At 38.2% G+C, this 25,980-nt stretch overlaps 1 protein-coding gene across 2 annotated transcripts in view; it reads left to right on the forward strand.

Annotated features, from left to right (window-relative positions):
* The first annotated feature begins 3,023 nt into the window (after nt 1-3,023).
* Nucleotides 3,024-25,980, forward strand: part of dhx36 (DEAH (Asp-Glu-Ala-His) box polypeptide 36) — a 145,361-nt gene continuing 122,404 nt past the window's right edge. The window contains exons 1-6 of one of the 2 annotated variants that reach the window (XM_079874211.1): nt 3,024-3,570; nt 4,118-4,257; nt 4,380-4,611; nt 4,710-4,748; nt 7,893-8,063; nt 8,780-8,859. In XM_079874211.1, coding sequence (XP_079730337.1) covers nt 3,262-3,570; nt 4,118-4,257; nt 4,380-4,611; nt 4,710-4,748; nt 7,893-8,063; nt 8,780-8,859 — 971 coding nt within the window. In that variant the 5' untranslated portion in view covers nt 3,024-3,261. The remainder of the gene's footprint in view (nt 3,571-4,117; nt 4,258-4,379; nt 4,612-4,709; nt 4,749-7,892; nt 8,064-8,779; nt 8,860-25,980) is intronic. The other variant, XM_079874212.1, reaches the window with a different exon arrangement.

The raw sequence follows: 25,980 nt of genomic DNA on the forward strand, positions 1-25,980 counted from the left end.
TGTTCCTGCACATCAATCAAGTATGGTTGACCTTCTGTTTATGTTCGCTGATCAATGTTTATATATGAAATTATGGATAAAAGCCTAAATTCAATCTAGACAAAGGGGAACTGGAGCGCTGCTGGTATCCTCTGGTGCTCATGGAAGGGTTAAATGTTCATAAAAAAGAATTGGAAAAAAATCCAGGTCCAGGCACTCAGTAGGATGCAAAAGTTTAAAAGCCTTTATTATTTTAAAGGGCTAAAGCATTAAAACACCAACGCGTATCGGCCCACTGGCCTTCATCAGGGTGTTGGTGATGAAGGCCCTGATGAAGGCCAGAAGGCCAACACCCTGATGAAGGCCAGTGGGCCTAAATTCAATCTGTTGATGACATTTTTTTCCTTCATTTTTTGGTGAACTAACCCTTTAAAATGTTTTTGTTATATAAAGATTTTATATATTTTGTTTTATAAATATATATTTTTTGTTATATATATATATATATATATATATATATATATATATATATATATATATATATATATATACACTCACCTAAAGGATTATTAGGAACACCTGTTTAATTTCTCATTAATGCAATTATCTAATCAACCAATCACATGGCAGTTGCTTCAATGCATTTAGGGGTGTGGTCCTGGTCAAGACAATCTCCTGAACTCTAAACTGAATGTCAGAATGGGAAAGAAAGGTGATTTAAGCAATTTTGAGCGTGGCATGGTTGTTGGTGCCAGGCGGGCCGGTCTGAGTATTTCACAATCTGCTCAGTTACTGGGATTTTCACGCACAACCATTTCTAGGGTTTACAAAGAATGTTGTGAAAAGGGAAAAACATCCAGTATGCGGCAGTCTTGTGGGCGAAAATGCCTTGTTGATGATAGAGGTCAGAGGAGAATGGGCCGACTGATTCAAGCTGATAGAAGAGCAACTTTGAATGAAATAACCACTCGTTACAACCGAGGTATGCAGCAAAGCATTTGTGAAGCCACAACACGCACAACCTTGAGGCGGATGGGCTACAACAGCAGAAGACCCCACCGGGTACCACTCATCTCCACTACAAATATGCTTAAATTTGCACGAGCTCACCAAAATTGGACAGTTGAAGACTGGAAAAATGTTGCCTGGTCTGATGAGTCTCGATTTCTGTTGAGACATTTAGATGGTAGAGTCAGAATTTGGCGTAAACAGAATGAGAACATGGATCCATCATGCCTTGTTACCACTGTGCAGGCTGCTGGTGGTGGTGTAATGGTGTGGGGGATGTTTTCTTGGCACACTTTAGGCCCCTTAGTGCCAATTGGGCATCGTTTAAATGCCACGGCCTACCTGAGCATTGTTTCTGACCATGTCCATCCCTTTATGACCACCATGTACCCATCCTCTGATGGCTACTTCCAGCAGGATAATGCACCATGTCACAAAGCTCGAATCATTTCAAATTGGTTTCTTGAACATGACAATGAGTTCACTATACTAAAATGGCCCCCACAGTCACCAGATCTCAACCCAATAGAGCATCTTTGGGATGTGGTGGAACGGGAGCTTCGTGCCCTGGATGTGCATCCCACAAATCTCCATCAACTGCAAGATGCTATCCTATCAATATGGGCCAACATTTCTAAGGAATGCTTTCAGCACCTTGTTGAATCAATGCCATGTAGAATTAAGGCAGTTCTGAAGGCGAAAGGGGGTCAAACACAGTATTAGTATGGTGTTCCTAATAATCCTTTAGGTGAGTGTATATATATATATATATATATATATATATATATATATATATATATATATATATATATATATATATATATAAAGAGTATAAATGTTTTATTTGAATATTGTTGTGGACAATGAACTATATGTTTCAAAAAGATAATCAATGCTGTTTTTAAAGTTTACACATTTTACACATTTTCTTGAAAACACAATTCAAGGTGTGAGTGTGTGTTTGTGCTAGAATGTGCGGACATGAGAGAGAAAGAGGAAGAGAAAGAATGGTGGGTGTAGGTTCATTTAATAATGTTATACATATTTCATGATGGGGTCTCGAAGCTTCTGTAGGATAAGTCCTCTGCACCTTCCCCACGCAGTTCTCCCACAACGCCACAGGGTTCTAATTAGCTCCCTGCCTTTTGTTAAAACAGTCGCTGTTTAAGCTCCCTGTTAATCCCTGTCTGTATGCTCTGCTGCCTTTTAAACAAGACACCGTTGACAATATGAGCAGAGGCCAATTAGAGTATAAGCATTAGGACAATTGCCTGAAGTCTTCATGCTTTTACATGCCTCAGGCAGTAAACACACAGCTCCTTTTTTGCTGTACGATACTGCAGGAAAGCAGGAGACAATAACTTCTCTTAGACTTGAAAGGTTTCTATAAGATTACACCACCAATGGAGATGCTAAGAGAACATAATTAGTGTTCCCGGGTCTTGAGATGAACATTAAACCTTTATGATACGGCCTTTTCTGTTTAGGAAAACTCATTTGCATTTTTTTTTTTTCTCTGGAAAAAAAGTTTTTTTCAAGAGGTAGGCTATACGTTTTCCCTCCATTTGGTTACATCATGTTCAACCACAACGGTTAATGATTTTCTTCCAGTTGATAGTGGGATAAAACAGGATTTTTCATGGATGTTTCAGTAAGGTGAGGTGATCCTCTGATGCATTCATATTTTTCATAGTCTATATAGCCTACATACTATATAAATTGTCAGATCCATACTTATTTCTTTTATGTTATATAATCACTGTTTGACTGCTCCCCCTCCCCCCTTCCCCCTTGCAATGTTAGGCTGGATTAAGCTGTTTTTTTTCCAGGTGAATAATATAATATTAAAAAGAATTGAGATTATAAATAAATAAAAAGATTATGTATATTATTTTTGTTTTATGATTTTTTTTCTGTCATATTAACTCTACCTGTGATTTGATTAGGATGTAGATGAGTAAAGTCAGTAAAAAAAAAAAAAAAAAAGTCACAGCAGCGCCGCTTGAATTTTTGATTTATAGCGCATGCGCAGCCGGCACCAATCGCATACCATTGCGTCAATATTAGTCGCCTCGGTTTTACCTTTTCGTCATATGTGTACGACATTTCCGATGTTTGAGAAAATATCGTTATGTTGGACTGTAGTACGTTGTGATAAATGACAATCAGAGGCATCATAACACTTTATCATCTTTAAACCGGCATCAGAGTTGCAGCAGCTGCTCTGGTTCATATGATCGCTGAGCGGTGCTATATTAACGTTAGTCCGGCGGCATGAATCATGGGTACGGTAATAGACGCGGTTGGCGAGGAGGGGGTCGGCGGTTCGGAGATGGAGGGTCCAAGTGGGATGGAGGGGCTGGATCCAGTGGGGGTGCAGGATACCCGAGGAGCCCCGACTGGGACTCAAGGGAAGAACAAGGACATGGAAGGGGACGAAGAGGAGGAGGAGGAGGAGGAGGAGGAGGAGGAGGAGGAGGAGGAGGAAGAGGCAAACATCCACCTCATTTAAAGGGTCGAGAAATTGGACTGTGGTATGCCAAATGGGGCGGCATTAAAAGATCTGAGGCAGAGAGGAAATCTGTGAGTAGTAGACGGTTACTATGATGTCAGATTGTTTGTTTATAAAATATGTTGAATTATAGTACTTGGTAATGTGTTGTCTGAGATTGACAGCTATATGAGTCAGTGGCATAATATTGATGCTTGTGAGACATTTTATTATGGGCGAAACAAATGTACAGACCATTTCTGAACTTAATTAAACACCTTTTTATTATTAACTTTATACGATTGTGGCTGATTTTCGTCACCACTTGGTCAAAGTCATTCTAAAAATTTGTAATAAAGTAAGATTTTGTAAGAAATGCATAATCGAGAACAATTTATGTTTGTCTACTAAACAAATTTCAAGCATTTAAGCAAAAGTCTTTAGATCTAATGGATTAAGATCATGAGAAAGTCGAATGTGCTGAAACATTTGTTGGGTATATCAATATAATGTGTATGAGTGGGACTATTTTTTGCAACACTATTTAAAACAGTCTGGGAAAATGTTTATTTGACCAAACAATATCTATATGATATGATTGTGCATATTTTAAGACTGAGAATGGTTGTGTCATTTTAGAGGGCAGTTGTTCAAATGGATGAATCACGAGAGCAGCACATTACTCAGTTGCTGAATTTTGTCCAAAGAGATCCGGGCAGAGACGGGCATCCCTCCACGTCTCAGAGCTGGAGGGTGAAGGAGGAGCCCAGTGGCCACAGGTGCAAAACAATATTGTACAATCATCTGGGTCCACATAGTCATTGAAATCATGGACATGTCAAGGTATTTTAAAATTGTATTTTCCATAATTATGCTTAACGAAATTGTGTATGCGTTCCAGTTACTTTGACGGAGATGATCCTCCGGAACCGCAGAACATTGTGAAAGTGCCAAAAATTGAGCCTAAAGAAGAGAAATGGGAGAATGAGCTGGGAGCAAATGTGAAAGAGGAGCTTAATGACGCTGACCTGGAATACTTATTCCAGGATGTTGTGCGGAAACCCTCGCTGGATGAGGAGCTCAAGAAAGATCAGGAGAAGAAAAAAGATAACGCTAGATACATTGATATGCTGGTGAGACGGACAGAGAACTATTCACTAACTCTTCATGTCAAAAAAGGAAAAGCGCTTTTACCCACAACTTTGTTTTAATGTGGCATTTCCTTTTTCAGAAATTCAGAGAGAAGCTACCTTCTTATGGGATGAGAGAGGTAAATGTCACCTTTTGTGATTCATATCAGGGATGGAAATTAGCACCCGCCAAATGCGGGTGATTTTGTGTTGTGGCGGGTAAACTCGCTTCACCTATCGGCCACCGTGGCGGGTAAATAAAAATAGCATACTGTTTCACACGGACGGCGGACACTTTTAGAGGAGGCACCCTTTCAAAAAAACATGTGGCGTTACATCGCAGGCGTTCTGCAGAGAAAACATCTCAGGAGGAGATATGGAATTAGACCATATCGCATATATCGATATAGTTCAAATTTGCGCTGTGATCCTTGCTCCAAGCAAGCTGCGTGCTGACCCGGAGCTCTCTGCACTGTCTGCTGGCCGCGCCCCCGCCACCGCCCCTCCTTTTCCACTCTGCGTGCGTGTTTAGAGTATGTTATGTATGTTATGAGAGGCGAATCATGACTACTTCAGAAAACCCAACACAATAGGAACTACCAGGCAGTGACATAAGTGTACGCTGAAATAAAGCTTTTCACCTCAGAAAAACGGACTTTCTTGTCCTGTCAGCCGTTATCCTGTACACTCAATTGCACGCGCAAATGCGGCGGCGCGCGCTGTGTATCACCTCACTGTATATAAAGTGCAAAATAAACTACGAGCATGCAACGCCGTTACGTTCTAAATTACACAAAATAAAAGTAATGCAGGTATGATTTTCATTCTATTCACCAGGAGCAGTTTCCATGGTTCATTGACAGTTCTTGTTAGTATTGTGTATTCACCTTGGTAACTGTCGTTCCCATATTAACCCAAAAATGCCACTTTATTTTTCTTTGTGTTACTTTTTATATTTTTAAATGACTGTAGTGGCTCATACCAACATTGTATTAACAAAAACTAGTTTGGGACTGCTATTTAATAGCTTTAGCATAGGCCTAATGTTTATTTATTAGTACTTGTCTTTACTATTAGTCATATTCTTACAATTTATGTTAAGTAAAGGGGGACAGTACTTGTGTGTGTGGAAATAGCCGGTTTCAATAAAACTACTTGTGACATGTCATATTTGGCTTTGACTTTGAACATTTGCTCTCACTTTGCGGAAAAAATATCGGGATATATATCATATATCGATATTCAGCCTAAATATATCGGGATATGACTTTTGGTCCATATCGCCCAGCCCTAGTTTCATTGTTGGGACTAAAAACCTAAAACTGGAAGCCATAAAAGACCATGAATCATCCAAATGCCACATCTAAGTAAAAAAGAGAAATATATAAGAGCGAAAGAGAAAATGTCAGTATTTCATTGAGACTTGAGATTAAATAAACTGCTTAAGTATTGTAGATCTTGTAGTATTAATTTCCACATGCAGTTACACATTGTCGGTTAAAAACAAGAAAGTGGCTGGTAAAAACATTGAGTGGCTGGTAGATTTTGAAATCCACCAGCCACAGTGGCAGGTGGACAAAAAAGTTAATTTCCATCCCTGATTCATATGCAGTTATATCACTGTAAAATTTGCTGTAAAACACTGGCAGTTGTGGTTATGACAATGTTTCCATTTTTACAGCATGCCTGTATATTTTATAACTTATAACCATATATGTCATTAGGTGGTATAATGTTAATATACCTACTTTAACTACCAACATCTGCCTTTGTACCCTAAAGTCCCCCTGTAGTCAATAATTGTAACCCTTAAAACTCATCTTTGATCACCAAAATGACATATTTAAAAGTTTTGTTCCTCTAAAAATACATTCTTCATGCCTTAAAATAGCTTAAATGTAACTCTACACCAGGGGTGCCCAATCCTGCTCCTGCCGATCGACTGTCCTGCACAGTTCATCTCCAACCCTAATCAAACACACCTGCCTTTAATTTTCAAGTGATCCTGAAGACCTTAATTGGTTGCTTCAGGTGTGTTTGATTAGGGTTGGAGATGAACTGTGCAGGACAGTCGATCGGCAGGAGCAGGATTGGGCACCCCTGCTCTACACCAGGGGTTCTCAATCCTGGTCCTCGAGGGCCACTTTCCTGCAGAGTTTAGCTCCAACCCTAATCAAACACACCTGAACCAGCTAATTAAGCTCTTCAGGTTTACTAGAGAGCTAAAGGCAGGTGAGTTTGATCAAGGTTGGAGCTAAACTCTGCAGGAAAGTGGCCCTCGAGGACCAGGATTGAGAACCCCTGCTCTACACCCTTGCCTCATGTGGTTCTATGAATATGCAAATTAGCCCTGCCTCCATTCACTCACACCAGCTTAGAGATCCACTCGTTGACTATCACACGTTGTCGCGATTGGTTACAATGTAGTTTGTGATGTCAGAAACGCCAGTGATTTCAAACCGCATTTTTGAGTCTATCTTTGGTTCACTACAGTTTTAAGGAGAAAATACTCCGCAATGGTGTTGATTTATGAATTTGCACATGGTTTGTCTTAAAGCATATTAAAAACATTACATAGACATATAAACAACGTTAAAAGCTTGATTTTCACCACAGTGGGACTGTAAAATATACCGATAACCACCACAATAATACAGGTGGCACAATAGAAAGCCACATGATGAGTCAGAGTTAATCTTAAAGTAGTCTGTTCATAAAACATGTTCAAGACTGTGCACAGGGTCATACACGCGAAGACAAAAAAACATCAGGGAAACACACATGATACTAGAATAACGCAATAAACATGAACTAAATAACATTAAATGTAACACAACACACTAATGTATGTAACTGATAACAAAAATAAGAAAGGACTAAATTATTTATAATAATTTAATCATATGTGATGTGTAACTCAGGGACTTCTGGTAACTCAGGGACTTCTTATGGTAATTCATAGTTTTTACTTGCTAAAACCATACATTTGACTGTATTTTACAGTAAAATGTAATGGGATGTTAAATCATTTACAGTTTTTCACCGTAATATGTAAGTAAGGTAACTTAACATTTTTGTACTGTTTTTACTGTAGCATTTTTACAGTATTTTTCTGTAAAATGTAGATTTTTTTTTTTTTTTTTTTACAGCGTAATAATTATGTTGTTACGTCTCTTTTAGTCTTTAGTTTTAATGTGAAGAAGCATTTTAGTTCGCTGATCACCCAGTGAATTTTTACTATTTTTAGTTCTCTCATGCACCATTCTGTTTTTGTCTTACTGTAGGAGCTGGTTAAACTGATCAGTGCTAACCAGGTACTGGTAGTCAGTGGAGAGACAGGCTGTGGTAAGACCACCCAGGTCACTCAGTTCATCCTTGATGACTTCATCCAGAGGGGCATGGGCTCTCTCTGCAGGGTGGTTTGCACGCAGCCACGGCGTATCAGTGCCATATCTGTAAGTAAAAGCATTATTCAATTTTAACCTGTTTTTTCTCTAAACTTTTCCCCAGACACCCTTGCACTCTCTTGCAGTTTGAAAACCCTGGCCTGCATTAGATGGTCCTCCAGGACAGGTCACATGATCTGTCAGAAATCATTCTAAGATGCTGATCTGGTGCCCAAGAAACATTTCCTATAAATGAAAACATTTTTACTGCTAAATATTTTTAAACATATTTTTTCTAGATTCTTTTATTTAATAGAAAGTTCAGAAGAACAGCGTTTAGTCCTATTTGAAATATAACTCTTTTGTAATTTTATAAATGTCTTTTTACTGTCACTTTTGATCAATTTAATGTGCATCGTTGCTGAATAAAAGGTATTAATTTCTTTAAAAACCTTTGAACTTTATTCTATTCCCTTTCCTGATGATTCAGCTTTTTTTTTTATATGTATATAACACCATGATCTCTAACATGGGGCAAAAGTTGTGTCACAGGACCAGTCACAAGCCATATAGATACTTTCAAGTTCAGTATACATTGCAGAAATGAAATATAATTAGGCCTCTTTGTTTTTGTTCTTTCTCCTTGATTTGATTTGATTGATTTGAACTTCATTAAAAAGCAGCATATCTGATCCCACTCTTCCTACCTAATTTGTAGAGTGTCTGTGGTCCCACTAAACTTTTCTATTTAAGGTGTGAGGTTATAAGTAAGTGCCTTTGTTTAGGTTGCAGAGAGAGTGGCTTCAGAAAGGGCAGAGCCGGTGGGAGAAGGGAAGTCCTGTGGGTATCAGATCCGTCTGCAGAGGTAAGTGAATCAGATCTGCAAGTCATTCTTAATCCTGTAATCCCCATCCCGGTTCTATGGAGGCTATTCTTTTATAACGGAGTTCTGGCAGATGGGTGAATTCTTTTTTCTCCAAGTTTAATTTTGCCTGTCAGAAAGTTTGAAATTCTCTTTCTCACCTGGCCAGAAACCCTAGCTAATTTATGCTTCGCATACAGTTGGTACTCAACCAGAATAATACGGTGGCGGTCAAATTGGGGATGTGTATTTGCTGCCTTTTAACAAACCTAAACAAAAACAACCTAAACAATATAGCCGCAAGCAGCAATTCGGGGCCAAGCCCGAAGGCATCGCAAGCACTGCAAGTACAGCAAGCACATCAAGCACAGCAGCACAGCAAGTACTGTAAGCAAAGTAGTACAGCAAGCACAGCAATACATCAAGCACAGCAGCACAGCAAGTACTGTAAGCACAGCAGCGCAGCAAGCATTTAAAAACAACAAGCATTGTAAGAGCACAGCAAATACATCAAGCAAAAAGTACTGTAAGCACAGCAGCTAAGTAAGCACAGCACAGCAAGCATTTAAGCACATATGAGAACAAACATAGTGACAGTCGACTTAAAGTCATTTCTAGGGAACGGTAGCAAATCTCAAAAATCTGTTCAGTCATTTCTGTGTGGCTCGGTCCAAAGATCATCTGAGCCAATTTCCGTAAGAATCGGGTAAAATTTGAACGAGAAATAGCGAATAAACTGAATACTGTACTTTTCAAAATGGCCTCTACTGTAATGGGCAGAGTCTTTATGTATGTATGATGTTGAATGTGATCAGCATGAAGAGCGGATTCAGGTGTACTAAGTTTCATTTTTCTAGATCAAATGGTTTAAAAGTTATAACTATTAATCATTAGAAAAGTTAATTTTTGAAACTGGTGGTGGCGCTATAGAGTTTGCCACAGTACCTCTTGCGGTCTGGGCATGTGCCACACAGGATTCGAACCCACGAGCGGAATGGTTGGGGGTTTCGTGGCACGTGGTTTAGCAGCTTGCGCCTCTCAGAGGACGCTGAATTACAAAGCTGCAGAGGAGAGGCTTCAGTGAAAGAATGAGCACACAAAAGCATTAGGGCTGTCACTTTACGTTCGAAAATCGATTGCACAATCGATCGGACCAACCAACACAAGTTTCGAAAACGAAAATAGGGAATCGATTTTAAAGGTCTTCTCTCGGAGCGCGTCCAGCTCGTCACGATACGCCCGCAGCGAACGCACGTCACACAGCAACTCTGACAAACACACATAACAGCAAATTATACTTCTGCATAATGTTTCTCTTTTTACTACAAAAATGTGAATTCTGCCGGTACTCAGACAGTCTCGTCATGCATACAGATACAGATTCGGGCTATGGTCAACAATCGCCTACGTAGGCAGAATTTGTTTGACATTTCTTACTGTAAACACAGCCATGTTGAAGCCTGCAGTAATGTTTTTCATTTATGTTATGGCAGTCGACTCTGCTTATTGTTTTTCGAGAATGTTGCACTCCTGTTTGTCATTGTGCACGAAACTTCACGCCAGTAAAGCAACAGGAATATTGCTGACTTGTGCGCGTCTCAAGCGCCCTCTTTACGTTCGTCCTAATGCCTGTTAGTTGTCCGTGGATTTGCCCATATTTGGCGTTTAAAATGGAAACGTCTTTAGACATGGACAATTGATTTAACAATCGATTCAATAAACACTTATGTCTCAAAAATCGAGCAGGATTTTTTCACAAAAGTGACAGCCCTAAAAAGCATGTTAACCAGATTAGCATGCTAAGCTATCTTAATGCTAATGTAGCTTATGGTTAGCCTGATAGCTGAAGAGCCACATTAGAAAGAATGGCATCTGGTTAGCATGCTAACCAATTAGTATGCTTTAGCTAACTCTTTGGAGATGAATATCTCGGGAACGGTAGCGAATATCAAAAATCCGTTCAGTCATTTCTGTGCGGCTCGGCCCAAAGTTCATCTGATCAAATTTTGGACAAAATTGAGCAAAATTTTAAGGAGGAGTAGTGAATAAACTGTTTTTCACTTGCTTCAATATGGCGGACAGTCACATTGTTGGAAAATGACAAATGAGATATCGTCAGAATCGGCATAAGCCAAGGAATATAATGACAAATTTTAAAATCAAATTTTAAACTATGATTTCAAAAGTTATAAGCGTTTTTGCAAAAAAACATATCTCTGGAACACTAGGTGTCGCTGTGTTCAAACTGCTCATGTCCCTTCAGGACATGGTGTCGATCATCCCTACCAACTTTTGTGCTGATGTGTCAAATAGTTTAAAAGATATTGCATTTTATGACAAGATTCAAAATGGCGGACACATGGTTCATCCAATCTCTGACAATTCGGTATCCACGGATTCGGCATGACGCAAGGAATCTATAGACACCAATATTATGATAAAACTGACAAACTGTTCAAAAGTTATTGGCCAAAATAGACATTTTCCAAATCTCATGACCTGTAGGTGGCGCTGTTCCCAACTTTGGCTTGGACCCTCAATTTTCGTTTCAATTGATCAAAGTTTGGCCGAGCTATAGCTTCTGAACCAATTTTGGGTTGACCTCGTTAAGTTTGCGACATCATAACTTTTGAACAAAGATGAATAAAAAAAATCTGTTCTCTCATTTCTGTGCGGCTCAGTCCAAAGATCATTTGAGCAATTTTTTTACAAAATTGGACAAATTTTGAAGGAGGAGTAGCAAAAAAACTGAATACTGTACTTTTCAAAATGGCCACTACTGTAATGGGCGGAGTCTTAATGTAAGATATTTAATGTAATCAGCATGAAGAGTGGAATCAGGTTTACTAAGTTTAATTTTTCTAGATCAGGGATTTTCAAAGTGTGGGGCACGCCTCCCCAGGGGGGCTCCAGAGCATGCCAGGGGAGGTGCGGAGAGTGGTAAAAATTATAGCCTAATAATTGAATGAATAAATTAAAAAAGTTACATTTGTTATTATTCTGAAAATAAGGCCTCATTTACACTGCAGGTCTTGATGCCCAATTCTGATTTGTTCTGATTTTTTTTGACCGTCCGTTTACATGTTCTTTCAACTGTGACCCATATCCGATTTATGTGTTTACACTTTCCGTACTATCTGAAACATTGCGCATGCTTAAAGGGTTAAATTCTCTTGCACAGATGGACGAATGCGAAATATGCTTGATGCTAGCTCTGCGATATAAGCAAAGTTCGCCAAACATCACCATGATTTTGAGGCAGAGCAGGGCGAAAAGTGCCATCATTGCAGCTTGCGCATATGCTTCAGTTATTGTGTGCGAGAGAGATCTCAGGACTGGTGGGAGCATATTGTGTTTAAATATTGTCTTTAACGAGGAGCAGTGGGTCCAAAATTTTAGGATGAGCAAGCCAACCTTTGATATGTTATGTCAACGTTTGTCCACATTCCTCTCCTATGACGACACATTTCGTCGGGCCATCCGCCCCTTTGCAGATGCGCGTCGGGGTTTCTCTCGTCATTAAACCACAGAGACGTTTGCCTAATGCCTCAGAAAATCTGCCATTGGGTAAGTTGTGTCAAAAGTGAGGCCCACTGTCTTAGACTTTGAAAACCCCTGTTCTAGATCAAAGGGTTCAAAAGTTATAACCTTTAGAAGATTGAATTTTTGAACTGGTGGTGGCACTATAGAGTTGGTCCTAGAGACTCTAAAATTGGTCCAATTACTTTTCATGACCATCTCTACAATTGTTCCAAATTTCATCATTTTCCTACTTACGGTTCATAGGGCTGCCATTGACTCCCATTTGGGAAAAATAATAATAAAGTAAACTAACAGATACAATAGGGGCTATCCCCTTCGGGGCTTGGCCCCTAAAAAGCACTTACCGCTAAGGGGCGTTACAATCACAGACTTTGAAAAGTGTCAGTTTATTCTCTCTATTGCGTAGAGTGTCAGTTTATTCTATCTATCTGCTGCTGCGCCGCGGCTCATTGAGAGAGATTGAGAACTGGTAGCAGATAAATTCAAGTGAAACATTGTAGTTAAATTAATTCATAATCCCAATACTGAAATTACAGTACAAATTTAGAACTGAAACTGTACTCTATTATTGCATTAAATTTAAGCAAAGTAGGCTAAATGTTAACATTGTTTGCCCAGTTTTTCTATAGCTAGAAAGGCAATGCATGTAAAGATTTTGTGTCTTATACTTCGTGTTATTTTAATTTGTTAGTAGGCCTAGATTTATGAACTGAAACATAACCGTGAAGTAAATTAAACTAAATGATCGTAAAATTAAAACATTGTCAGGACTTGCTAAGTGATGTTAGTCGGCAGCATTTGTGTTTTATGATTAATTAAGAATTAAATCGGCTTACAGTCAGTTGTTATGATTAGCATAATTTTCTTTAATAAATAATGAAAACATTTCAACATAAACATTGCAATAGAAAAATGTCACATCAATGAGGCTTTGTGTAAGTATAAGACGTTAAGCTCATACTCATTAGACTGTGTTCAGAATGGCTGTGTGGTCAACGCTACAATATGTGCTTCGCCGTGCTTCAAACAGTTTAAGTTTGAATCTGAACTCTGCCATCTTCATAATTTTGTTTCTAGTTTAATATGCTATTTGTCAAAAATAAAAACTTCTGAAATGTTCATTTATTGATTCAAAACACTTTGTTAGTGTTTTGTCGGAGCTTTGTTAGCCTATTCATTGTCTGATAACATTGTAGCCTACATGCTGTTAACTGATGTTGGCCGACAGCGTTTATGTTTTACTGTTCTTGATGATTAAATAGGTAATAGATTATTAAAGTCAAGCGTTTTGTTTAATTACTAATGGCACATTACAACTAGGGCTGCACGATACTGGGAAAATATGCGATATGCGATATTGTTGTTGAGTATTGCGATAACAATATTTCTTGCGATATTTCTCCCCAGAGAAATGCTATTTTTTTTTAAAGTTTTTTTTATTTATTTATATATGTAATGATCATACTAAAATAAACAGGTAGGCTAATAGATATTCCTCTGATCTTCAGAAGAATATCTCAGTTTTTTTATAAGAAGTTAATGTTACACATGCAACACTTTGATTAATGGTTGTCTGTGAGACTCTGTTATTGTTACTTGGCATTTCGTTAGCAGTTTTGGTAGATTTGGGCCAACACTTTTTGAATTCTTCATATAGTTCCCTGAGGTTGCGTTCCAGATGACTGTGTAGATTAGTTTCCTCTCAATGTGGCCAAAATTGTTCGGCACGACTTAGTGACACCGTCACTTATGTTCACATATCGCGTTTTTTCAAGTGCAGGCGTGCGGCAAGTGCACTCAAAATGAAAGCACATTTTTCCAGGCCCGCATATGCCGCTACGAGATGAGAACACCTCAACTTTTCAGAGTTCCACAAGCTCATGCAGGTCATGGTTGCATAGCAAAGACAGACGCAAGCATTTGTGGAAAGAAGGACATAGCGGTGCCGCCTCGCTTTCCATGCGTTTTAGACGCGATAAGTGAACGGCCCCTTACACAGTAACTGCATTTATGACACGTCTTCTCTACTGAAGCCAGAATATTGCCATATTTCAGACGTACAGTTCTTTTTAGGCACAGGTTCTTCGCTGTTGTCATTTTGCTCACTTGTCTCTACTCCCGCCATTAGTTTTTATTTTCCACTCTCTGCTCTGAGCCACTAGGTTCCCCTTTGCACCCGATCTAGCCAATAGCATAATAGCACCTACTGGGGAGGCGGGTATAAAGATAGTAAGGCCCCATTTGATTGGTCGAATTTGGGTAAACAACCTAATGTATGCAATGCATGCATGCATCACAAATGCTTGGCATATAAAATAAATGCAATGTATCGCACCTCTCTGCGATACGGATATCGCATATACTATTATCGCGATAACGATAATTTTTCGATATATTGTGCAGCCCTAATTACAACATCAATTTGCTACATTCCAGTTGAGCCTCTGTTGCGCTGTACAGATGACAAAACCTGAAGGTTTGTTGAAGGAGATTATCAGCTGATCGCACCAGAAAATGAAGATGATGAAGCTCGTTTTTAATCTGCTAAATTATTGTTTTGTGAATCATTCACGAAATTGAGACGATTGACAGTGAAATCCGGCCAGCAACGAAATAATATTTTCAAAACAGATCCATACATTGAACAAATCAGAAACAAGTAATAAAAACTCAGTGAGTGTTTTAGCGCAATTTTCTCACCTCATGGGATCACAACACTAAGAGATAGTAAATCTTTTCCTGGATTTTTTTTGTGCGTTCCCGAGATTAGACCTTCCTTAACATAATGCCGAAAACCCGAAGTCTCTAGGTGGTCTGGTTGAGGAGTAGATAGAAGTGCAAGATTGGTGCGCACAGACGCACAGAACAGAAATCATGAGTTAACAATCGCAATTTGTCCGGTGGAAAATTGCGCTAAAAATACTTGTTGGCTTGGCTGCAAAAAATAACAGACTAACTAAATAGTCTCTCTCTCACAGACGCGCTGGATCTCTTTTTAGCAAGTTTATTTTTTCTCCCTCACTGCACGCATGCCGGGTCTCTATTAAAATTAAATGTTTCAGGGTAGAAACACATCATACAGCTGATAATCATCATAATCATAACTAATAAGTGTCATCCACACCAATTACAAAAAACAACTGTGACAAATTATTTAGCCTTTGTTGCTTCAAAGAAACAGAATGCTTTGAATTCACCTCACAATAAAACGAGGTTGATCGCGAATAAAAGCGCTGTATATCTGCTGCTCACTTGTATTTGTTTAGTTGGCATGAACGTGTTTCGTCAACAGTTCATGTTTAAATAATGCCAGATTGTTGACAATCATACACACTGCTCAAACATTCTAAAACTCTACAAAACCAGTTGAAACAACTGGATTGAACACTTCAATTTTTTTTATTTTTTTTATGCAAAACCTTTAAATAAATTAGCTACATTTGAAAGGAATTTTGCCTTTGCCTGTTCTGTATCATTAGGCTGGCTATCCAACACTCTCCATATGAAAGACGAGACATGAACACCTATAGGGTATTGTCCTGCACCCCCACGATAAAGCCACTGAACTGCCCCTCCAAACCCCCCACCGGCTCTGAGAGGAGCGGAGCGTCTGAGAAAATCAGAAGTCGCAATTCAGATTTAACTCGCTATTCTAGACATTAGCATTATTAAAGTGTTGATAATGAAGGAATTAAATAATTTTAGCTACATGTAGTAATATTTCTGTCATAAAAAGATTGAAGAATTCAGGCTATTTGAAGAATTAAAATGCTACTTCGGTTTAGGCCAGCTTTTTCTAAGCAAAACAAAATACGAACTTCAAACTCATGTTCATCTTTCAGTCGGGCTAGATCTTTGGGTCCTTAAAACCAGGGTGCGATTTGTGAATTAAGCAGAGGGTGGTTATTTTTTACTTATTCAAATAAATCTCGAACTACAGTGGGTATTTTGTGCTGCTGTTAAACTAAATAACATTATAGAATAATTATGAACTTAAACGAAACAATCTCGCAACATTTCGACAAAAAAATTATTTGATCTGTTTTTACATTTTAATTCAGGGCGATTTACATTTAATTAGAGTGAGATTTTCACTCTTGCCTTGTCCTCTCCTTTCCTCATTGGGAAGCGCTCATACACATGATAAACATGTTTGAGCAGATCTTCTGTACCTCTAGGTTTTATATGGATTACATAATCAGGTAACATTCTTTTAATATTTAGACATTTAAAGCATTGTGAATGAGCTGAGGCAAGTGGCTTTCGGTTCATTTTTGTGACGCGCAGTTCCCGGAGACAGAGACCACAGAAAACGTTTTGTTGTTGACCTATTGAGTATACATGAATAAAAGTTTACAGTTTTGAATGATGTACTATTATCTGTAAGACCAAAAAATGGCTCCGCTCAGTATTTTAAGTTGTTTTAGCTGTTATGAGAAAAATAAATCCAAATGAAAGCGCCAGAATAAAATCCGATTTTAGAACAATGCGTATCACCACTCGGCCTGGTGTGCCAAAATGCTTAATTATAAACTTCAATATTTCATTCAAAACAATCCCAAAATGCTTTGTGACATTTTGAAAAGCCATGCATGCATTAAGGCCACTGGAACCAGGATCGTAACTGAAACGTGCTGCATGTTGTCTCTCAGTACAGGAGCAGAAGCGCTGGTTCTGATTTTATTGTTTGTTGTTTAAACGTGCATGTTGCATATCTTTATTTTATATATTTTATATGGTCTATTGGTAAAGTATAGCATTGATTACTGTGTAGGGTGACCACCTGCTAATAATCCCAAGGGGGGACAAGGGGTAGGTTTCTGAGGGACAATGTGGGACACTGCCTGGTGCGGCGGTGCCCCCACCCCACGGGCAAACTCACTGATAGTGGTTTACACATTTCTAGCACATACCACCTTACATGGTATATTAATAATGCCCTATTCCCCTAAACATGAGTAATTGCTGATGTATGCTCATGAATAGGCCAACCAATGTGTATTTTTTTCTAAATAAAGATTCATAATATTTTGAACATTCAATGAATTGACAGATGCACTTCCACTTAAGATTTACTATTTAATTGTATTTATTTATTTTTCATTACAATTTATTCACTTTAAATAAATTATAATATAAAATTATAGGATTAACAGGAATTGTAGTTGCTCAACACCACAGGAACAGTAATAAAATAAAATAAAGTATTTAAAAAAAAAATACGATTGACATCGTATTCCCCTCCATGTCCGATTGAGAAGGACGTTTTGCAAAGGTCACAAAAAGCCCTCTCGGTATCCCCCTCAACACCTTTCAGCCACAAATATTCATTTTCCCAGTCTTTCTTACCCACACATTCTCTTTTTAATTGATGATGGCGGTGCCTCTCTCAGACTCTTTCTCCATTTTTCGAATTGGAAAGCGCGCATCTAAAAGTTCCTTCCTTCCCAGTGTGTCTGGTATGCGCGTGCGTGCGCTGTCATGACAACAAAGAAAAAGTTGACGACAACCTAGGGTGCTTCTCAATTCTTATTTGTGCATCCTCGTTTCCTCTCCTCGCTTCCTTTCCTCGCGTCTCAGCTCCGCCCCCTGTAGGATGCGAGGGAAGGCTGCAAGGAAAAGACGCGAGGACGGAGGGATCGAATGAAAGCTTTTTTTATACATTGGAATACTTGATCACTCGAGCGTCACTTCATCGCGTCATCAGCAGCGCTCAGAGGATCTGCCCTCATGTTGTTGAAATTTGTTTATTTAAGAAATTCATAATAAATAATAATAAAGAAAGATACCCTGTTGAAATATGTGAGGTGTGTGGTTTATATAAACTGCAAAAGTAAAGTATAAATCAAAATGATTGTGACCGATGTGAAGGGGGAGGAGAATTTATACGTGCGTCACGTTTTAGTCGATAAAACTCTTCCGCATAGGATCCACCTGTGTATCCTCGCTCATGACTCCTCAGGAAGCCTCCTAACTCCTCGATCCTCGACTCCTCGCGGTGCAATTAGAGAATTGAGATGTCCTTCAAGATGGCTGTGCTCGATCGGTTTCCGGGTCATAGGATGGAGGACGGAGGAGAGAGGAGACGAGGAGGGATTTTGAGAAGCACCCCTAGTCAGCAGTTCAACTGAGGGGTGGGTGTGGCAACAATAGCGTGCTGAACTGTCAAGTAATGTTCGTTTGGCTGCCTGGGGCTCGAGGATATAGAGCGACCAACTTTTTTTTTGAGCAAGCATAGATTATGCGTGACACGGTCTCAATTTGCGGGACGCATGAATTGGGCTTCAAACGCTGTGCGCGCACGCGCTACGCGGGACGGGTGGTCACCCTATTACTGTGGGGGTGGGTAATCATATTTTTTAAAAACTCTTTATGTATAGGGAACCCCATAAAGTTTTTTTTTCTATTTTTAACAGAACTGCTTTTGAAATGATGATTGTAATTATTATACAAATGTAAATTCAGTCATTCTGTTGGATAATATTTGTTCCTTAGTGTAAAAGGGAAATGCATGGTAAATACAAGCAACAAAAAAAAACTGTAACAGAGTTTTAGACCTAGACAAATCTCTCTCAATTAATAATAATAAAAAATTAGTAGCCCATGTTTGTTCGGGATTTGAACCCGTGTCATCTAAATTATTGAAACCCAAGTTATACCACTCGAACACAAATTTACTAGAAAGCTCAGAAGTTCAGTTGTCCAGCAGTCAGTGTGTTCGTGGAGTGTCCGTTTTTATGTCGGCTCTGCTTTTATGCTAACTGGTTAGAGCTTGTGTTAGAGCACAATGCCTGCGTGACACACACACTTCTCGAGCCGCGCCGAAACCGCGTGCTAGAAATAGAACCGCAACCGACGCCTATTTTTCACGCGACACGCAAGAGTGTTGGAAGTTTTCAGACAAAATAGAAGGCGCAAATACATATTAATAAATTACATTTTGATGCTTGAAAGTCTCTCGGTTTTGACAAATGCATATATAATTGTAATTTAAAAAATAGGCCTAATTATCGATTTTCAAATATTGCCCCTGTCAATAGGCCTACAGAACGAAATATTATGTAGCCTATTTTGCCGTCAATACTGCCGACGTGGTCTTTGCTGTATCAGGCTATTATGTTTAACATCCAAATGTAGATGATCTGTCGGCGCACAGAGCCACGCAGTCGCAGACAGCACGTGAAGTTCTTGAACACCGAATTCCCTTTTCTTTCTTATCTATTTGTGTTTGAACAGACATGTGCACGAAAAAATAAGCCAGTGTCCGTCTCAACGAGTTTCCCCGTAAACGCAGTCAAAATAAAACGGATGCTAGGGCTGCTCGATTATGGGAAAAATCATAATCACGATTATTTTGGTCAATATTGAAATCACGATTATGTAACACGATTATTTCACATGACTGGGAACGTGTTGCATTTATTAAAAAGACACGGTAACACTTTACAATAATGTTAATTAGTTAACATTAGTTAATGTATTAACTACCATGAACTAACAATGAGAAAAACATTTGTTACAGTATTTATTAATCTTTTTTAATGCTAGTTAATAAAAATACAGCTGTTCATTGTTTGTTCATGTTAGTTTACAGTGCATTAACTAATAATGTTAACAAATACAACCTTTCATTTTAATAACGTATTAGTAAATGGTGAAATTAATATTAACTAAGATGCTGTAGAATTATTGTTCATTATTAGTTAATCTTAACAAAAGTAAGTTAGTTATAATGCTAATTAATGAACCTTATTGTAAAGTGTTACCAAAGACACCTTTCAACAATTCTTAAAAATCGAAATGTGAACATTGATTGTACTTTTTGAACTATTAAAATAAATAATGTAACAGATAATACTTCAATAAATATTTTAATAATTCCCGCAGGTCTACCACTTATAATGCGGGAAATTCCCCACAAACATTGATTCACTTTAGCATGTAGATTGTATGAGTATCTTAAATGAATCCACACAGATTATAAAATCAAATCAATAATTTTAAAACTTTCTCCAAGACGCAATTTCACAAACCGCGTGAGTGTTCAGCGGTGATGCGTCTCTCTCTCTCTCTGTCTCTCAAAATGCGCTGGACAAAGCAAGCGTCGAAACTACACATTCGCGTTTATGAGTCGGGACATGATGGAATTGTCACTTGTACAATCGGGCCAGCATTGCATCGTAACTAAAGTTTATCATTTTCACTTCTTTTTAAGTCTTATCAGTTTAAACATTCAAGCTGAGAGAGTTTACGGCATCGGGAAGGGCGGATGTGCGCATGCGCGCGTCATTCAGAACACAAGACAAAATAAGAGCGTTCCTTCAAAACAGAAAATGGCAAAATCGTTTTTACTCGATTATACTATTTTGGTGATCGTTGGGAGCAGAAATTGAAATTGAAATTCAATTAATTGCACAGCCCTAACGGATGCGTGTCATTACCGGTATTAGATACGCGCATTCGTCTTAAAGGGACAGCACCCAATATACCTGCAGCTGTTTGTGTCACCAAAGTTAATCAAACAACAAAAGAGAAAGAGAAAAATCACGTTTTGTCAAAAGATAAACTGTATTAATACTTAATACAGTTAATTTACCTGAAAAACAAAGCACTGCTTTATTTCTCGTGTATTTATGTTTTATTGTATTTATATTTGTATTTTGTTTATTAGTTTCTATGCAGATGCACTAAGCCTACCCTACACAATTACCCCAATCATCCTAGAATTATTAATTCTTTACAAAAAGAGCTATTCAAATCATCAGGTGAAATTGTTTTCAGGAAGTAGCAGTAAAGCAAGAAGAAGAAGTGCAAGATAGTTTTTCTAAATTTCATTTGACTCTATGTGCCTATAGGGGTGGGTTGGGGATGGTGGCAATGTAGTATCTGGATATTTGCCGCGGGACGAGGGCTTCGATTACCTCTCTCTTTTTTGACCATACATGTGTTTGCACCCCTGTATATTGCATGTGAGGATGTTGGAGGTGGAGATTTATAGCCTTTTCTCACAGCACTTGATATAATTAAACTTATCAATTTGATGGCGGATCCAGAAAGGTTCAAACGACAATCATCAGTGTAAAATGCAAAAAAGTGGCTACAGAAAAAGAGACTGCAACCGGGCCCATGCGAAAACAAGGACAAATATTGGAAGGGCATTAAATGTAGTCACGCAATGCTGATGTTGTTAACATTAACAATTTGAGAACAAAGTATAATTTGCACGGTTTGACGTGATATAAGCGATCGTTAGATTTAATCAGCGCAATTTATTTTTTGCTTTTTTTCCCTTAGTTGGTCAGAACAAAAGTGGATGTTACTTACTTGTACAGATGACATTTTCTGGTGAAAATTCTTCTGTTCCAAAAAGTAGAATCTGTGATTCTGGATGACAGTATCCACACCGGCGCGGTGACTGACAGCTGCACATTCTCCTCAAAACATTAATTCATCTGCACTGTGCCGTGCCCAGGCACAACCCACTTAAAGTTGATAATTTCACAAATAACTGCAATTGCAGATTTCGAACAGAGATGGTGACAAAGAGGAAAAACTATGGACTGCAGCTTTAAATTTAACCAATTCTGTTGTAGCCTATAAAAAATAGGTATATTTAAAAAAACAAACAAAAAAACAACCTTTCTTTATTTTTTTACATATGTAATCAGTCTCATTCTTGTTGAAATAATGAAAAAAGTTTTTTTTTAACAAGACCTTGTGCTGTGTGTTTTTCTGTTGTTTAACTTTTCAAAATGAGGCAATTGCTGCTGTTTTGCAAAATGTCCCTTTGCGCCACCTGGCGGTCATTTCGCGAACGACTTTAAAATGCAACTGGTTTATTTTTGCCGTGGTGACTTTGCTGTGCCAGCTGGCGCGGTGGTAATTGGCATTCTGGTTGACTACCTACTGTACACACAGAAATTCTTATCTAGGTTTGCTATAAAGCAATACTTATTTTTTTCAGGTTTGTTTAATGATATTAAGACCAATTTACTGTAACAATTTAATTTAATTAAATTTGACAGTTTAATTCAAAGTCAGAGTCAACGTCGTTGTCATTTTTAGCACATAATTCAGTGTTTCCCCTACCATTATATAAGGGGGCGCCCCGCCCTCCTAACGGCTCCCCCCGCCCCCCTTGAAGGTCAATTAAATTTGATTTGATTTTCTTTATAGCGCCAGATTACAGTTTGTTATTTTATTAAACAAACTAAATAGCCCTTAAGTAATATGTTATTTATCTTATTTCCACGATGGCATGTCTTTTCTGTCTGTGTTTGCGCGTTTACAATTATCCCAACGAGTTCGCACGCGCACAAACTCACACACAAACACTTGCGTCACATACAGATGAGCACTAGCGGACAGAGAGCGCGCGGCAGGAAATATGTCGCGTCAACCAGATGAAAACCAGACAAAAATATTTGCGTTTTTTAAACGCTCACAGGGAACTGAAGATGGCAACACTCGCTCTACTGCGAGTAGCAGCCGAAGTAGCTTTTTCGGCATGCATGTTAATCAATGAGTGCATTCACACCGCGAGCAGGAGCGTCGCGTGAGCAGCAGTGAAGGGTTTCGGCGCCGAGTCTATTTTTGCTACTGCTCACGCTCAATTAAAGTGAAAGCACACTTTTGATGGACAAAATAATTATTATTTCACACAAAAAGTGCCCAAAATGCATGTCTAGTGTGTTTTAATAAGAACTGGAGTAGGCTATGTCAGAAAATAATATTTATAGAAAATGTACCCATTTAAACTTGTTTTTATTATTCAGTTTGGGTAAAAGTACTATGTGTTTTATAAAAAATGTAAAATAAAATTGTAAACTAGTCAGAATATACAGTATAAGCTTTCTTTTAGTTTAATTTTAGTTAACTTAATTTCCCACACCAGGAGTAATTTATATAGTTCCATTTTATAGCGATTATCTGTTTAAAAAAAAAATGTATGTTCTATGCAAAATGTCCTATTAAAGAAATAAATATTTGTGTGTGCTGTAAAGTGGCTAGAAATGAGGTTACTGAAGTAACCTCCCCCCCCCCCAAAGCTGTAAACCTAGGGGAAACACTGAGCAATGGTTAAAAACGAAACACAGTTCCTTCAGGGAACAACGGTGACAAACATAACGATAATTCAATTCAGTTCATATTTATTTGTATAGCGTTTTTCACAATATACATCGTTTTAAAGCAGCTTTACAGAAAATGCATGAGTCCACATTACAATTTAGAGTGATCTGTTATCAGAGTTAACTGTCTAAGTCATGTATTTCAGAAATGTACATATACAAATCACAGTTATAATATGTAATATTTTAAGGCAGAAACCATAGGTAGAAACAATAGATATACAAGGTATACAGAGGAAGACTGAGAATTAAATAAGGCAATATATACATAAAGTGTAGAAGCATTGAGGTATAAGTTGTGGTGTTGAATTATTGAACTATATAGTTTTGAAATAAACAGTAGCAGTTGTTTAACTGTTGGATATGAATCTTGGGCTGTGGATTGTGATTTGTATGACAATACAGTAGTGGAAACCCACAGATGTTTTACACTCTAAATCTCTCAGAGACGTAACGTTCTGGTCTTGACTTTCTGGCATTATGATGAGCTGAACAAGCCTTAATTTTTTTCTATAAATAATCCTACTGGAAATACTGTATGTTTTATAATGAGAGAAAAAGCAGATTATTTTTTAGAAGAGGTAAAGATAGTTAATTGATAAATTTGAGAAATCAATTGTGGCTTCTTTTGTACAATACACATTGTTTTTGTTATGATTTTTCTTTGTGCTTCCTTAAAGAGGTCAAATCCTATTCTATTTCCTTGAGCCCTGTTTATAATGTTAGACAATATTTATAATTTTTCTTCCTTTCGCTGACTCTTTGAGTTACAGCACTTACTCGCAGGCTGCAGGTTTTCTGTTGGGTCCAACAACAGGGCCGCAAAACACAAAACGTGTCGAAATTGTTAAGATCAGACTGATCAGGGACCTTGTTAAAAATAAACTTCAGCCGTTCTTCCTTTGAGAAGGCTATTCAGAGATTCCCCACAGATGGGTAGGCAGAGCCCAAGCATTGTCTTATTCTTATTGTTAGAATAAATACCAACTCTAATAACAGTATTGTTTTCAGTAGTTCACCAACACTGGGTGGAGTTGATGTGGAAATATATGTGTGTGTGTGTGTGTGTGTGTGTGTGTGTGTGTATTCATCCTTGTGGTGTTACATTTGTGCAGGTTAGTTTCAATAGTCATTTTGGACTGGGAAGAAAGTTCTGAAATATATTTTATTTTGTTTTATTTCAAAATACTGAGGTGGATTTGTCATGATATAATACAATTTCTTTTTTTAACAAGCTGGAGGACAACTAAGTACTAAACTGTTTTAGGTGTGTGTGTGTGTGTGTGTGTGAGTTTTCATTCAAGCGAGAAAAAAAGTGGATTAGGCAGCGAGGTCACTGGAACATGTGTCCGAGAGCAGGTAATTGCCTCTCTTCTGAGGGGAAGATAGAGGACTGATTAGAGCTTGCTGCCAAATATCTCACAACTCTTCTTCTCTCAGTTTCTTTTTCCCCCATCCCCATTTCTTCCTTTTTGTCTCATTATTAGTGGTGCCAAGACGAGCATTACTATTGCAATAACTTTTGGGTTAAAGGAGAACTCCGGTCAATTTTAACATTGAGCTAATTTTTTTGTAAATTTGGAGTGCTGTCAGTACAGAGAACAACGTCAAAAATCCTGTTTTCTCCTTCCCAGGCCTCCTTTAGCACATCTAACGGTCCACGAACCTGACGTCCATACAGCATCTCAAATGGTGAGAAGCCCGTTGATGCCTGTGAAACTTCACGATACGCGAACATCAAATATGGCAACCATTGGTCCCAATCAGCACCTGTATCAGACACAAACTTTCGTAGCATTGACTTCAGTGTCTGATTAAATCTTTCCTCCATACCGTCGGTCTGAGGGTGATAAGGAGTGGTCTGTATAGGATGTATTCTTAACATTGAGCAAACTTGTTTCATTAACTTCGACGTAAAGTTAGTGCCCTGGGGCCTCATTTATAAAACTGTGCGTAGGAACCTTACTAAAAGTGTACGTGCGCCCGAAAGTCAAAAATGGCGTACACAAAAAAATATTCAGACTTATAAAACCGTGCGTACGCCAGAACCTGCGCAGAATTCACTTTATAAATCCCAGTCAGCGGAAGATTGTGCGTACATGCGTCTCCACCCGAAATAACCATATATGGAGCTTACAACGCCTAGTTTTACTATGCAGATCCTCATCTACATATCATTTGCATATGATTATTCATCCACGTGATAACTTAAACGTTATCACGTGGATGAATAATCATATGCAAATGATATAAACGGTACAAGAAACATTACATTAATACAAATCAAGTAGTTGTCTATCCTTGCCTTGTTTTTGAATAGCCTACATAAATCAAATAGTGTAAAATACATTTCAGAGAAAGTTTTTCTCAATCTTTTCCACTTGCCGAATTGTATTTTTAATTGATTTATATTTTTAATGGAAACAGATAGGCCTTGGGCATTATTTGCACG

Source organism: Squalius cephalus, assembly GCF_949319135.1.
Source record: "Squalius cephalus genome assembly, chromosome: 6".
NCBI lineage: Eukaryota > Metazoa > Chordata > Actinopteri > Cypriniformes > Leuciscidae > Squalius > Squalius cephalus.